At 36.7% G+C, this 15047-nt stretch overlaps 1 protein-coding gene, 1 long non-coding RNA gene and 1 other non-coding gene across 5 annotated transcripts; 1 reads left to right on the top strand and 2 right to left on the bottom strand.

The window, feature by feature from the left end:
* Window positions 1-549: 549 nt before the first annotated feature.
* Window positions 550-1135, bottom strand: LOC123258078. The gene is made up of 2 exons (XR_006507965.1): window positions 1097-1135; window positions 550-1038 (listed from the first exon to the last, which is right to left on the bottom strand). It is a non-coding gene; the product is annotated as an uncharacterized LOC123258078 (long non-coding RNA).
* A 7130-nt stretch (window positions 1136-8265) lies between these two features.
* On the top strand, window positions 8266-8353 carry Trnas-uga. Its single transcript has one exon. It is a non-coding gene; the product is annotated as a tRNA-Ser (tRNA).
* A 3538-nt stretch (window positions 8354-11891) lies between these two features.
* On the bottom strand, window positions 11892-14774 carry LOC123258073 (xaa-Pro aminopeptidase 1-like). 3 transcript variants are annotated; one of them, XM_044717981.1, is made up of 3 exons: window positions 12607-14774; window positions 12355-12537; window positions 11892-12296 (listed from the first exon to the last, which is right to left on the bottom strand). In XM_044717981.1, the coding sequence occupies exons 1-2, from the start codon at window positions 14082-14084 to the stop codon at window positions 12405-12407; spliced, it is 1611 nt and encodes a 536-aa protein (XP_044573916.1). In that variant the 5' UTR covers window positions 14085-14774; the 3' UTR covers window positions 11892-12296; window positions 12355-12404. The 3 variants fall into 3 exon arrangements, with proteins under 3 accessions (XP_044573916.1, XP_044573915.1, XP_044573914.1); XM_044717980.1 differs by having other exon boundaries at window positions 12355-12540; XM_044717979.1 differs by having other exon boundaries at window positions 12355-14774.
* Window positions 14775-15047: the final 273 nt, after the last annotated feature.

The raw sequence follows: 15047 nt of genomic DNA on the forward strand, positions 1-15047 counted from the left end.
TAGCATTTTTTACTCCATTATATAGCGCTTCCTCACTACGATCTTCCAAGCTGAACCACTGATAACCATCACCTATTTCTCTTTCAAACGGAGCATTGGGTACTGCAAAATATGAACCCAGTAAAAACTTGCTCATAACTTTAGCAAGGTGAATGAAATTATCGCCACTTGAGCCCCAACCATGTAAAAAAACAATCAAATTTTTCTTATTTCCGCCTGCACAAATTTCTGGACCTCTAAGTTCAATCATTTTTTTTCCTTTTGCGTTTATATTTTTATCTAACACTAATTTTCAAATTTGTAAAACCAATGTGCAATTACGTTCCCGATACTATAGCTAAAGTGACTTAGGTTCATCGACGATTTGAAAAACCGTCATTCCGCTACTTGTTAGCGGAATCTATACTAAGATACCGCGAATGAATCGCGGTATGACGTAGGATTGCTGTCATTCCAGTGCTTGACACTGGAATCCAGGAAACTTAACTTTACACCAGGTAATAAGAACTGGATCCCAGTGTCAAGCACTGGGATGACACCTCTGGGCACTGCCGTCATAAAGGAACCAGTGTCAGCTACTTTCATGACATCAATAATTGACCTCGACTTACCGTCCAACTAGAAAGTTGTATATAGAATGACAGAAATCCAGATGTTATTTATTTACTTTCGATCTTTTCTATCAATTTTTTAACTAAGCCTCTTAGCTTTTTACTGGATTCATTAAGCTCTTGAATCTGCGAGCTGCGCTCTTTCATTAGTTCCTTATAGTTACCTCTTATGTAGTCAATCATTTCCTTCATCTGAGCAATCATCTTGTTAACATCCATACTGCCCAAATCAGGTATCATGCCAGGCATAGCCCCTTCTAACATACCGCCAGCCATAAGCTGCTGAGACATTTGCATAAATGGTTTTAAAGCCTGATTAAGCAATTCAGGATCCTTGGCTAATTTTTCTATTTGCTCTTTGCAAGTATCCATATACTGCTTCATAAATTCATCTCCTTGCCCTTTGTCTATCATAATTATAACCTACCTAAAAATACGTGTCCTTTATTATATATTATTTTAAAATTAAAAACAATACAAAATACCTGTCACAATTGCATTAATACTTTTTAAATAATAAAAAATGCTCCATGTGATTGTTGCTGATGGTTTTGTTGGCAATGTAATGCTCAAAACGGCTGAGGCAACCGCTAGTACCTTTATCAATCTAATAAAGCAGGAAGTATTCAATTCGTGGATAGCGAAAATGCTTGTTGGTATATTGTTAAAATCCAAACTAAATAAAGCTTTAACGCGTTTTAATCCCAAAATTAGAAGTGGAGCTATGTTTTTAGGGCTGAATGGTATCATCATTAAAAGTCATGGAAATTCTGATGCTATTTCTTTTGCCCATGCCATAAAATTTGCAGTAAATGCAATTAGTGAAAATTTAAATCAAAAGATAATTAACGGGGTAAGTCATATTGAATAAAAGTTTCATATTAAGCACTGGATCTTACCTACCAAGAAAAATGTTGAGTAACAACGAAATTGCATCGATAGTTGAGACGAGCGATGAATGGATAAGGCAGAGAACAGGAATAGTTCAAAGGCATATAGCAGATGAAGGAGAACTAACGTCAGATCTAGCTGTAAATGCAGCAAAAAGTGCTATAGAAAAAGCTAAAATTTCAGTAGATGAAATTGACTTGATTATAGTTGCTACAACAACTCCTGATAAAACTTTTCCTAGCTGTGCAACGATTGTACAAAGTAAGTTAAAATGTAAAAACGCATTTGCTTTTGATGTACAAGCAGCATGCTCTGGTTTTATATATGCAGTTACAGTTGCTGATTCGCTCATAAAATCTAACAATAGAATTAAATATGCATTGGTTATAGGTGCTGAAATAATGTCTAGGATTGTTGATTGGGAAGATAGGTCAACTTGTGTACTCTTTGGTGATGGTGCTGGTGCAGTGGTGATGAAATCAGAAATGGGTAGAAGCGGCATCATATCAACAAACTTATACTCTGACGGCAATGTGGACATACTATGTACGAACGGAGGGATATCCTCAACTGGTGATTCTGGAAAAATATGCATGAATGGAAGAGAAGTGTTTAAACATGCAGTGGATAAGTTAACAGCTTTTTGACTGGCCAGGGCTTTTTTTTAAATGTCTCTTTCCCTTGTTACTCTTGCTTTGTAAATCAAACCTCTCTTTGTCATAAGGTGCTACATCTGGAAATGCATTTGCCGCTGACTTTTTTTCGTTATATTTCTTCATCCATTTTCCTAATACACTATCCCTTATTCCTAGATCTCTTGCTACTTTTGCAACTGGTTGACCTACCTTTCTTTGTTCATTTGCCAGCTTAACAGCTTCCAATTTGAATTCTGCCGTATATTCTCTTGCCATTTCTAATCCTCCAAAATTTTATTTTACCCGAAAAAACTCTTTTCTTTCTCTCCACTTTTTCTGGGTAAGGTCACTATTTCTTAAGTAATTTACACTTCAGAGTTTATCTGCTTTAAAGTTTACTCTATTCTGTTTCAGCATTTGTCATAAATCCTTAATTATTTCTGTATCCGTTCAGGAGAGTGGTTTAAGAAACAATAGATAGGAGATTTTGGAAAGGATTGAGACCCCTTTGTTTCCAAGTTAAGTATAATGAAATTATCCGCTCAAGGAATGTATTTCCCCGCTTTGATTGTGTAAAATATGAGTTTTTGCGATAAACGACATAATGCCGAATTTGCCGTTCAGCGTGGTTATTTGTCAGCGGAATATTTTCTGGGTCATCTAAAAATTTCCACATCATTCTTTCAGATCTCAGAACATTTTTTGCAACTCGAGAGGCTCCAATTGCTTCAGGTAAACGAGATATCTCCTTCAAGTAATACTTTGTACGTTTTCTTAATTTTCTGGCACGTCTGACAAACCTCAAAACATCTATCTCACTTTTTAGTAAAGCTTTTTTTAGTGCAAATAATTCAGTGGCCACGTTTCTCAAGTAACAACCCAGAACTTTAACTTCAATATTCCAACTATGTGCTAATCTTTCAAAATCTCTTGATAAATGTGCCCAACAGATTTGCCTGTTTTTATCGGCAAAATAATTGTATGCTGCATACCTGTCAGTTATTACCAAGCTATTGCGATTGCAGAATTTACTATTTTGTAAAACTTTCATTCCTCTTGACTCTGTAAATTTTACAAAACTTGCCGTATTGCTTGCAAACATCCAACACCAAGCGAGTTTACCTTTGTTATAATGGCTCGTTTCATCAATATGTAGAACTTTACTCCTACTTATCTCTTGTTCGATCTGCTCATACATTTTTTTGCATTTTGAAGCAACTCTATGTTCACTATTTGATATGCTACCGACGCTTATGTTCAAATTGAAGATATCATTTACGACACTCGCTATTTCGCGTTTTGAATTTTTGTAGAATCCGCTGAACGCTGCAATTATTGACTTAACCCTTGGACCAAATGTATCTGGCGTAACACCTTCCGGTAACTTGCTACTTCTTCTCTTTCCGCATCTCCGACAACGGCCATGTTCTAACTGATATTCCACTACATAAGGCTTGATTTCTGGAAGATCAACTTTCTGATGAATATATGGTTTTTCACATATTGCAATTTCTCCTCCGCATTCGCAAGTATTAGGCAACTCTATCTTTACTACTTTATCTGCATCCATGTTGGCGCGAAAACTTCCTTTATGACCAACCTGACCGCCAATATTCCTTTCGCTTTTCGGCTTATTCTTTTTTATTTTATACAACTCTTTGGAACTTGGTATTGATGAATTTTTTGAGCTTAAACCGAGTCTTTCTCTTAACTCAGCATTTTCTATCTTTAAAGCCTTATTTTCTGCTTTTAAACTTTCATTCTCTTTTTCCAATCTTTCTATTTTTGCTTCTAACCTTTCTATTTTTTGCTGTAAATTTTTGCAAAGTTCTAAAAGGTTTACCATATTATTTCACTTTTGCTCTATGATTATCTTTTTAGATCACCTTGTCTACCTTATTCTGCCACTCCGCTGAACGGATACTTATTTCTGACTTTTTAGTTCAGTTTTTAACCATTCTTTCCTTAACTTAATGGCAGTGACAATAAGCCTATCTATCATTCTGATGTGATTTCAGTTTTGTTTACGTGCAAACTCTCTAATCCCACCTTGTAGTTAGGATAAATTAGAGAGACATTAAGATCTTTTTTAATTTTAACATTACTTACTCTCTTTGATCCTAAATAAAAACTCTGTGCATAATCTGGTAACTCAATTGGTTCTGGAGGGCTAACATTGAGAAGTTTGGTCGCATATATTACCACTTCAGATTGTGTAGTGGGTAAATCGTCTGCACAATTGTATATTTCACCAGGTTTTATGTTTTGCATGGAAGAAAATAAAATATTCGATATATCTTCAACGTGAATACGAGAAAAAAAATGCCCTTCTTTTTTCACATTTCTTGCTTTGCCAAGCTGCAAGTCAATTAACACGTTCCTACCAGGACCGTATATTCCAGCTAAACGAAAAATATGTACAGGCAGTTTGCTATTTAGCCACTTCTTTTCAGATTTAAGGCGCTTAGATTACAGGGCTCAGTTCATAACTCAAGCCCGCTTCTTTAACGGCTTCAAGCAGCGCTTTTTCAGCTCTATCCCACACTTCATCATCTCCTGCCCTAACATCTGGACGGTCTGAAAATTTCACAGAAATTTCATTGAACCCAAGCTCTGAATATACTTCTTTTAAAAGGTCACAAAACTTTATAGTCTCAGAATTCACTTGTTCTTCCATACAAAAAATGTGTGCATCGTCTTGCGTAAAACCACGCACTCGCATCAGTCCGTGCAATGAGCCTGAGCTTTCATTCCTATGACACGTACCAAATTCTGCCATACGTATCGGTAAATCACGATAGCTTCTGGTGTGAGAATTAAAAATCTGCACATGACAGGGGCAATTCATGGGTTTTATTGCTAGCTTTTTGCTTTCAGATTCATCAACAATAAACATATTTTCACGAAACTTATCCCAATGTCCAGATTTTTCCCACAGCTCTTTGCTTACTAAAATAGGAGTTTTTACCTCAAAATAGCCATTATTTATTAGCTTCTTTCTGATGTAAGACTCAAGAACATTATATAGAATATATCCTTGTTCATGCCAAAAAACCTGCCCAACAGCTTCCTCTTGAATGTGAAATAAATCCATATCCTTAGCAATTTTGCGGTGATCACGTTTTTCTGCTTCTTTGAGGCACTCAAGGTAAGCGTTTAATTCATCCTTATTTCTCCATGCTGTACCATATATTCGCTGCAACATTGGGCCCTTTGCATCACCTCGCCAGTATGCACCCGCTACTTTCATAAGTTTAAACGCTTTAACTCTGCCGGTTGATGGTGAGTGCGGACCACGACATAGGTCAATAAAATCACCTTGCCTATAAACAGTTAGGTTTTCACCCTCTGGTATGGATGAGATAATATCAACCTTATATTTTTCGCCTATATCACTAAAGAAATCAATTGCCTGCTTGCGAGTCCAAACTTCTCGAACAAATCTGTGGTTACTTTTTACAATCTCTTTCATTTTCTTTTCTATTGCGGTAAGATCGTCCGTAGTGAAGGTACGACCTGTAGCAAAATCATAGTAAAAACCGTCCTGAATTGTTGGGCCGATAGTAATCTGAGTATTAGGAAATAGCTCTTTCACTGCCTGTGCCATTATGTGAGCAGCATCATGCCTTATTATATCTAAACCCGCTTCGTCACTCAGTTGTATCACCTCTATCTCTGCATCAGCTTCAATTTCACGTGAGAGATCATGCAACTCACCATTTACCTTAAAGGCAATTGCTTCTTTCAAAACATCCGGTTGTAATATATCAAAGCCAGTAACTTTACCACTGTATTCTTTTACTTTTTGTTCGGCTGAAAAAGTAATCCTAATCATTTATCGACCCTTTTGTCTAACCCTCTCTTTGTCATCCCAGTGCTTGACACTGGAATCCAGCTTTTTTGTAATTTCATTGAAAATGTTGTATAGTGTGCTTGTTCACAATCAATTTTACTGGATCCCAGTGTCAAGCACTGGGATGACACCTTTGTGTTTGAGGCAAAACAGGCTATAACATTTAACATACTGCCCTCGCAAACAAATGTTCGTACAGTTGTGTATCAGCTACTGGGATGACACCACCCCTAGTGGGCACTGCCCCTAAATCATAATGGATAACAGGGTTATAAGCTCTGAACATTAATAATAAGGCCTATTCTTCTTTAACCTGAGTGCAATTGCGTCTTCCCAAACTTCACCATTACGCAATAACTTTTCTTTATTGTACATTAGCTCCTCTCTTGTTTCAGTAGCAAATTCAAAGTTAGGACCTTCAACAATTGCATCAACTGGACATGCCTCTTGGCAAAGTCCGCAGTATATGCATTTTGTCATATCAATATCATAGCGCGTGGTGCGGCGACTACCGTCTTCTCTTTCCTCTGCTTCAATAACTATTGCTTGAGCAGGGCAGATAACTTCACATAATTTACAAGCTATGCATCGTTCTTCACCGTTTGGATACCTACGCAACGCATGCTCACCACGAAACCTTGGACTTAAAGGGCCCTTCTCCATAGGATACCTCAAAGTAACCTTTGGCTTAAACATATATTTTAATGTAATAACAAACCCTTTAATTAACTCTACAAAAGACCAGTACCAAGCTAATTTCTTGAGCATAAAATATTTAAAACTTGTGTCAGTCATTATAAATCATATTATCAGTTTTCAAAATAAATATTTTCACCTGGGTGACTTTTTAGGTATTTTGGTTCCTTAAGTATAACATTGCTAAGTAGTTTATATAAATAATGACAAACACAAATGAAACTATTTTCGCTTTATCGACCGTATTTGGTAAGTCAGGAGTTGCAGTAATCAGAATTTCAGGCAATTACGCGCTTAAAGCTTTAAATCATTTTCATATTAAGAAAGAAATTAAACCAAGATTTGCTACTTTAGTTGATCTATATGATGATTCCAGTCAATTGATAGATAATGGAATAATCATCTATTTCCCTGCTCCAAACAGTTTCACTGGCGAGGATGTTATAGAGTTACAAGTGCATGGAAGCAAGGCAGTTATAAAAATCATCTTGGAGGAATTATCAAAAGTTTTCGTTATGGCCAAGCCTGGAGAATTCTCACTTAGGGCTTTTCTAAATGGTAAATTTGACTTAACGCAAATAGAAGGGATTGCAGACTTAATTGATGCTGAGACGAAAATGCAAGCTAAACAAGCGATTAAGCAGATATCAGGAGAATTGGAGAGACTATACAGCAATTGGAGGCAAAGATTGATAACGATACAATCCAAAATCGAAGCATATATAGACTTTCCAGAGGACATTTGGGCAGAAAAAAGTGAGTTGGAAAAAATTAATAATGAAGTGCAATCTCTCGTGCGATTGATACAAGAGCATTTAAATGATAATAGACGGGGCGAAAGGTTGCGTGAGGGTTTACATATTGTAATAACTGGTGAACCAAATGTCGGTAAATCAACTCTGTTTAATTTCTTAGCCAAGCGTGATATTGCTATTGTTTCTGAATATGCAGGCACAACAAGAGATATACTTGAAGCTCATATTGACATTGGCGGATACCCAATCATTCTCTCTGATACTGCTGGAATTCGTGAAAGTTCAGATCCAATAGAATTAGAAGGTATAAGTCGAGCGAAAAAGAGGTCTTTTGAAGCTGATTTAAGAATAGAACTATTTCCTTTTGAACAGCGTCCTAATATCAATTGCAACGTTGTAAATAGCGATACTATTTATGTATTGAGCAAAGCTGACGATGTTATCAATAATCACGATATAAAAATTAATGGCATAGATCTTTTACCCGTTTCTATTCTAAAGGGAATAGGTACAAACAAATTGATCTCTCTCATAAAAGAGAAGGCAGAGGAAAAATTTGGGCATGATAGAGACACTCCTGTGATTACTCGGCAAAGACATAGGAATCACATGCAGAAAGCACTGGAACATTTACAACGTTTTAATATCGATAATCCAATTGAGTTGATATCTGAAGATTTGAGGCTTGCTGCATTTGAACTTGGTGCGGTGATTGGAATTATTGATGTTGAGGAAATATTGAGTAGTGTGTTTAGCAACTTTTGCGTGGGCAAGTAAAGCTTTTATAGATTGCTTAAAATCAAATGTTGTGATAGAAAAGAAATGGACGGATGGCCGAGCGGTTTAAGGCACCAGTCTTGAAAACTGACGTACGTGATGAGCGTACCATGGGTTCGAATCCCATTCCGTCCGCACAGCATCTCGCTATGCTAGCTGATTTTTAGAGCTTATTTGGACTATGTGGTTCATAACGCTGGAAATCTTGTCTAATCTAGCCACATCTTTTAAAAATACATCCCTTTGTAAATTGACCTTGTTAGCAAAGAAAGCTAATATCTATAAATAGATCACCATCTGAATATGAAAACCGATATAGTAATAATAGGTGCAGGACCTGTTGGAATATTCACTGCTTTTCAAGCGGGAATGCTTGATATGGGATGTCATATAATAGATGTTTTGGATCAAGCAGGAGGACAATGCACAGCTCTTTACCCAGGTATGACGGTTCGTGGCGGTTATGACGTGTTAGCTATAGCTATCTTCAAAAATATGGTTGAATAATTGTTAATAATAGTGTATAATTATTAATATTTTCAAGCATTTTTGCCATGGCTCTTTCAAAATTTCTCGATCCTCGCAATGATTTGTGTTTCAAAAAAATCTTTGGAACGGAAAAAAATAAGAATATCCTGATCCACTTTTTGAACGATATTTTAGGGTTTACTGAGATAAATGCAATACAAGAAGTTGAGTTTCTTAGCACTATTATGGATCCCGAAGTTGCCTCTGATAAACAAAGTATTGTTGATGTTCTCTGCAAGGATTCTCACGGAAATAGATATATAGCAGAAATGGTGCGACCTGAAAGCCTTCGGTCATATTGTTTAAAAGGAGAGGAATTCATTCAGAAAGAAACTGAAAGGATTCTAAAGCTTATTGAACCAGATGTTTTGCCATCTGAGTCTACGCATCAGTGCGAATTGGGTAACCAGTTGGTGCCGAGCGACGCGGACAATGAACCTCCTCTTGATAAAGAAGATGCTCAATCGTGAGAGAAAGCATAAACTACAAGCATCATGTGGTTGGAGGGCTAGGCTTAGTGGTATGGTGAACGTAAGTGAAGCTTCATAAGTATCGTAACGATTAAAGAGCTAAAGATGCTGATAAGCTCCGACCAAAAGGTAATGTGGATGAGTTACATTTTTCATTTCTGGATGTACGCAAATAATAATTCCACCGGTATAGAGAAGCCACCTAACCCACTATTGTATGACAAAAGGAACAGGATAAGCCTGTATTTTCGCCTATATGGCAGGCAACCCGCAAGGAATGCTGATGGATGTGCAGGTAAAGGATAATGGAGAAAGCGAATGCCATTTTGTAACGAAATGGATAGAATTTGTAACATTAATTCGCGTGAAAACGAGCAGACTTCCATTTGGTCCCTCATGACAAGAAACTTTGTTAACCACTTAAGGTAGGAAAGCAGATGATTACAAGTACAACTGTAAGTGCACCTACCAATAACTCCGAAGCATGGAACCAGTTACCCTGGAAGAAATGCCAAAAAGTTGTTATGAGGCTACAGAGGCGTATTGTTAAGGCTGTCCAACAAGGCAGATGGGGTAAGGTGAAAACTTTACAACACCTTCTCACACGCTCTTTTAGCGGCAAAGCTTTGGCGGTTAAGAGAGTAACTGAAAACCAAGGAAAAAACACAGCAGGTGTAGATCGTCAAATATGGTCAACTTGCAACACAAAATTTCAAGGAATAAAGCTATTAAAACAAAGAGGATACAAACCTTCTCCGCTAAAACGGATATACATCAGTAAGTCTAATGGCAAAAGAAGACCTCTTGGAATCCCTACGATAAAAGATAGAGCCATGCAAGCATTATACTTGTTTGCTTTGGAACCGATAGCTGAAACGATCAGTGATCGTCACTCTTATGGTTTTAGACCAAAAAGATCCTGCGCAGACGCTACTGTGGCTTGTCACTTGTTACTGGCAAGCCGTAACCAACTACAATGGATACTCGAAGGTGATATTAAAGGGTGTTTTGATAACATTAACCATGAATGGCTCATGAAGCATATTCCTATGGAGAAGAAAATTCTTCATAGCTGGTTAAAAGCTGGCTTCCTAGAATCAAAAACTCTGTATTCCACAACTGCAGGTACCCCACAAGGTAGTATCATCTCTCCAATACTAGCAAATCTAGCCCTAAATGGACTTGAAAAATCATTGGAAAGTCAATTTGGTAAACTTGGCAGTAAAAGAAGAAGCAAAATCAGAAGTGGAGTAAATGTAATCAGGTACGCAGATGACTTTATCATTTCAGGAATCACACGTGAAGTACTGGAAAATGAAGTAAAACCTCTAGTATCGTCCTTTCTTCAGGAGAGAGGTCTTATCCTTTCCGAAGAGAAAACAAAAATTACATCTATTACAACAGGGTTTGACTTTCTTGGTTGTAATGTACGCAGGTATAATAAGAAGTTAATTATAAAACCTTCAAAAGAAAGTATTAAGAAACTTCTTAATAAAGCACGTACATTGATAAAGGCAAACATAGCGAACACTCAGGCCGTACTAATCAAGTTGCTCAATTCCCTATTAAGGGGATGGGGAAATTACTACAGCCATGTGTGTGCGAAAAGAGCTTTTAACAAAATAGACCATGAAATTATGTGTGCTCTATGGAAATGGGCAAAGAAAAGACATCCTCGTAAAGGATTACGTTGGATAAAGAATCGTTACTTCAAGGTAATGAAACAACGCCAATGGGTCTTTGCTGCACCCATATGCAAGAACAAACCGAAAGAGATAAGGTATTTAAGACTGCTTAGGTTGATTGATATACCTATCAGACGACATGTTAAAATCAGGGCGGATGCAAATCCACTTGACTTAAAATGGAAAAAGTATTTTGATGAAAGAGTGAAACAAACAAAAATGTTAGCAAGCTCTTTCTCAAGAGAAGGTTCTCTACTGTTGGTGTCACCATTAAGAATGATGTTTTCTGAGGAATCATGAAGGACAAGCCGGTTCGAGAAAAGAAGGACTTAGATAAGGGGCTCAAGCGTAGTGTGGGGAAACCTGCATGCTGCGTTTCTAAGGGAGGGAGTAGTAGCAATACTACTTCCTTACCTAACCAGCTCGCTAAAACTAAGGGCTTTGAAAAACGTGCTCAATACTATGCTGCTAAAGCCTATTCAAGACAGGCTGACAAAGGCGATCAATATCATGACCTTAAGGAAATTATCTTTATTGCTATAGCAGACTGTATTTTATTTCCTGATAAGTCTGAGTATAAGTCAAAGCATACCATTCGCGATGAAGATACTAATGAACATGATCTAAAAGATTTTTACTTTATATTTATTGAGTTGCCTAAATTTCCAAAAACCAAAGAAGATCAGCTTTCAAGTATTGTTGAGAAATGGGTCTACTTCTTTAAATATGCAGATGAGACTAGTGAAGAAGAGCTGGAAAAAATAATAGGTAGTGATCTAATAATTAAAAAGGCCTATGAAGAACTAAATAGGTTCAACTGGTCAGAAAAAGAATTTATTGCCTATGAACAGGAAATAAAACGTATTCTTGATGAACAGGCTGTCCTTGCTCAAAAACTTGATGATGCTACTGCAAAAGGCATCCTGTGTCAGCTACTTTCATGACATCAATAATTGACCTCGACTTACCGTCCAACTAGAAAGTTGTATATAGAATGACAGAAATCCAGATGTTATTTATTTACTTTCGATCTTTTCTATCAATTTTTTAACTAAGCCTCTTAGCTTTTTACTGGATTCATTAAGCTCTTGAATCTGCGAGCTGCGCTCTTTCATTAGTTCCTTATAGTTACCTCTTATGTAGTCAATCATTTCCTTCATCTGAGCAATCATCTTGTTAACATCCATACTGCCCAAATCAGGTATCATGCCAGGCATAGCCCCTTCTAACATACCGCCAGCCATAAGCTGCTGAGACATTTGCATAAATGGTTTTAAAGCCTGATTAAGCAATTCAGGATCCTTGGCTAATTTTTCTATTTGCTCTTTGCAAGTATCCATATACTGCTTCATAAATTCATCTCCTTGCCCTTTGTCTATCATAATTATAACCTACCTAAAAATACGTGTCCTTTATTATATATTATTTTAAAATTAAAAACAATACAAAATACCTGTCACAATTGCATTAATACTTTTTAAATAATAAAAAATGCTCCTTTGCTTATAAAGGGTCACATACTTTCTTTAACCACTCCTTATCTTTGACGCTATTTTCTAAGTTTTTATAGACAAATTGATGGTAGCCATTTATCCATTCAATTTCATCCTTAGTAAGCATTTGCACACTTATTAGCCTTCTATCATATGGAATAGAGGTTAGTTGTTTAAATCCCAAGAAACCATTTTTATGTTTATCAACATACATCAGATTTTCAATCCTTATTCCATACTCTCCCGGAATGTAATAGCCAGGTTCGTTGGATAGTATCATGCCTGGCGTGAGTTTCACTTTATTTCCCTTTGATATTGCTTGTGGTCCTTCGTGTACTGATAGGTAACTTCCTACTCCATGCCCTGTACCATGCATATAGTCCATTCCAAATTTCCATAAATGCGTACGTGCTAATATATCCAATTCTCCACCAGTAGTGCCAGGAGGAAAGATGACACTTGCTATAGCAATGTGAGCTTTGAGTACTATTGTATAGTGGGTTATTTGTTCATCAGTTGGATTGCCAATTGCTACAGTTTTTGTCACATCAGTTGTGCCGTCAAGGTACTGGCCACCAGAGTCAATCAAATACAGTCCATCTTTCTGAATTACTTTATTCGTCTTACTGCTTGCACGATAGTGAATTATTGCTCCATTCTCATTAAATGCTGAAATTGTTGGAAAACTTAGTTGCTTAAACAAATTCTGCTCTTTTCTGTATTCTAAAATCTTTTCTTCAGCTTCAAGTTCTGTACCAACATTATTTTCAAGCCAATATAGAAAATTTGTAACTGCCACTCCATCTCTGATATGCGCATTTATAGCCCCAGCTATTTCAGTTTGGTTTTTTGCTGCTTTATAAATTAGACAAGGATCTTCTCTCTCAGCTACCTGTTTATCTTTTATTACAGCCATGATACTCATTGGAGTTGTGCTTGGATCCATGACTATTGAATTTAGCTTGTGCAGCGAATTTTCTAGCTCACTAATATCAAAAATATTTATATGATTGCCTAAATTTGCTTCTATAGTTGAATGTTCTTTATCTTGAATAAACAAATCAACATTACCGCTTTTATACAATATAGCACGACCCAATATACATGGAGTATATTTAGCATTTTCGTTTCTTAAATTTAATAACCATGAAATTGAATTTGGATCAGTTAAAAGCACTGCTTCAGCTTCTTTATCTATACTTTTAGCGACTTTTTCACATTTGTCCTTACTACTTTCACCAGCATGTTCAATAGAATGTAAAACCACTGCTTGTTTTCGATAGTCACTTTTTTTTCCAGCTAAACAGGGTATTAATTTACAGATATTCTCATACTTTCTTATATCTTCTATGGTAAAATATTGCAAATAATAACCTAGTGAGGCAGTCGATGTTAAGTTTGCTTTTATCCATTCGCGTGGATCCTCTTCTTGTATATTATATACTTGAAAATTGCCCCGATCGAGCTGATTGCGAGCTTGTGTGATATAGCGTCCATCCGTAAAAAATGGGCACTTGTTGTCTTTTGTAACGATAAGTAGCCCATTTGTTCCTGTAAAGCCACACAGCTTTGTTAGCTCCTCTGAATACTCATTTAAATATTCATCTTTAGTATGCAACATAAATGCATCAACGTTTATCTCGTGCATAAAAGAACGAAATTCTTCGATTTTTGACATAGAACACCTCATACAAAATTAGCAGCCACTTTCGTTTTCCTGTTTCTCAAATACACTAATATGCTCACTATCGCTGCGGGAGTGATGCCTTGTATTTGCTTTGCAATGCCAATCGTCGCTGGTTTTATCGTCTGCAACTTTTCTATTACTTCACTTGACAGGCCTTTAACTTGTGAATAGTTGAAATCAATTGGAATTTGAGTGTTAATTTCCTCTCGTAAAAACTTCATATCCGCTTCTTGTCTTATTAGATAAGGTTTGTATTTTGCTTCAATTTCAACCGCTTCGCATATTTCATTCTTAGCTCTATTATCCGCTTTGGTGTGTCCCATTTTGTCATTCCAGCGCGTGACGCTGCTTAACTCCGGCCATATTTCTTGTAATTTATTCCAGTCGATGTTTGGATAGCTAAGTAAATCTAGTGCCGTTTTTCTTATCCCATCATAAGATATTTTGATACCATAAGACCTAAGCTGCTCAGGAGTAATCGTCAGACTCCCTAACTTCTCTTCAAGCTGCTTAATGGATTCAAGTTTATTCTGTAAAACAGAGTATCTCTCATGCGAAACAAGGGAAATATCATAACCTTTTTGTGTTAATCTTCTATCTGCATTGTCTGACCTGATAGCTAGCCTATATTCTGCACGCGAGGTAAATAATCTATAAGGTTCGATCACCCCTTTAGTGACTAGATCATCTATCATTACAAAACTACTAAGTAATGAAACTGCAGTCAGGTACAAGTAAAAGTAGCGGATAAGGAAATGTGGGCTGAATTACAAAAAAGAGGAGAAGAAATTGGAAAAAATTGCCTTTTTGGGGGAGTGAAACTTAAGAAAGTGGTAGAAAGAGGTAATTTCACTAGGTGCGGCATATGGAGTGAAAAGCAGAAGGAAGTAAGTGAAAAATTGTTTTCATGGGCAGACAAAGTACGTGAAAATAGTAAAGAAACTTGTAGGGCACTTTAATTCATCA

Source organism: Drosophila ananassae (assembly GCF_017639315.1).
Source record: "Drosophila ananassae strain 14024-0371.13 chromosome 4 unlocalized genomic scaffold, ASM1763931v2 tig00000241, whole genome shotgun sequence".
Lineage (NCBI taxonomy): Eukaryota > Metazoa > Arthropoda > Insecta > Diptera > Drosophilidae > Drosophila > Drosophila ananassae.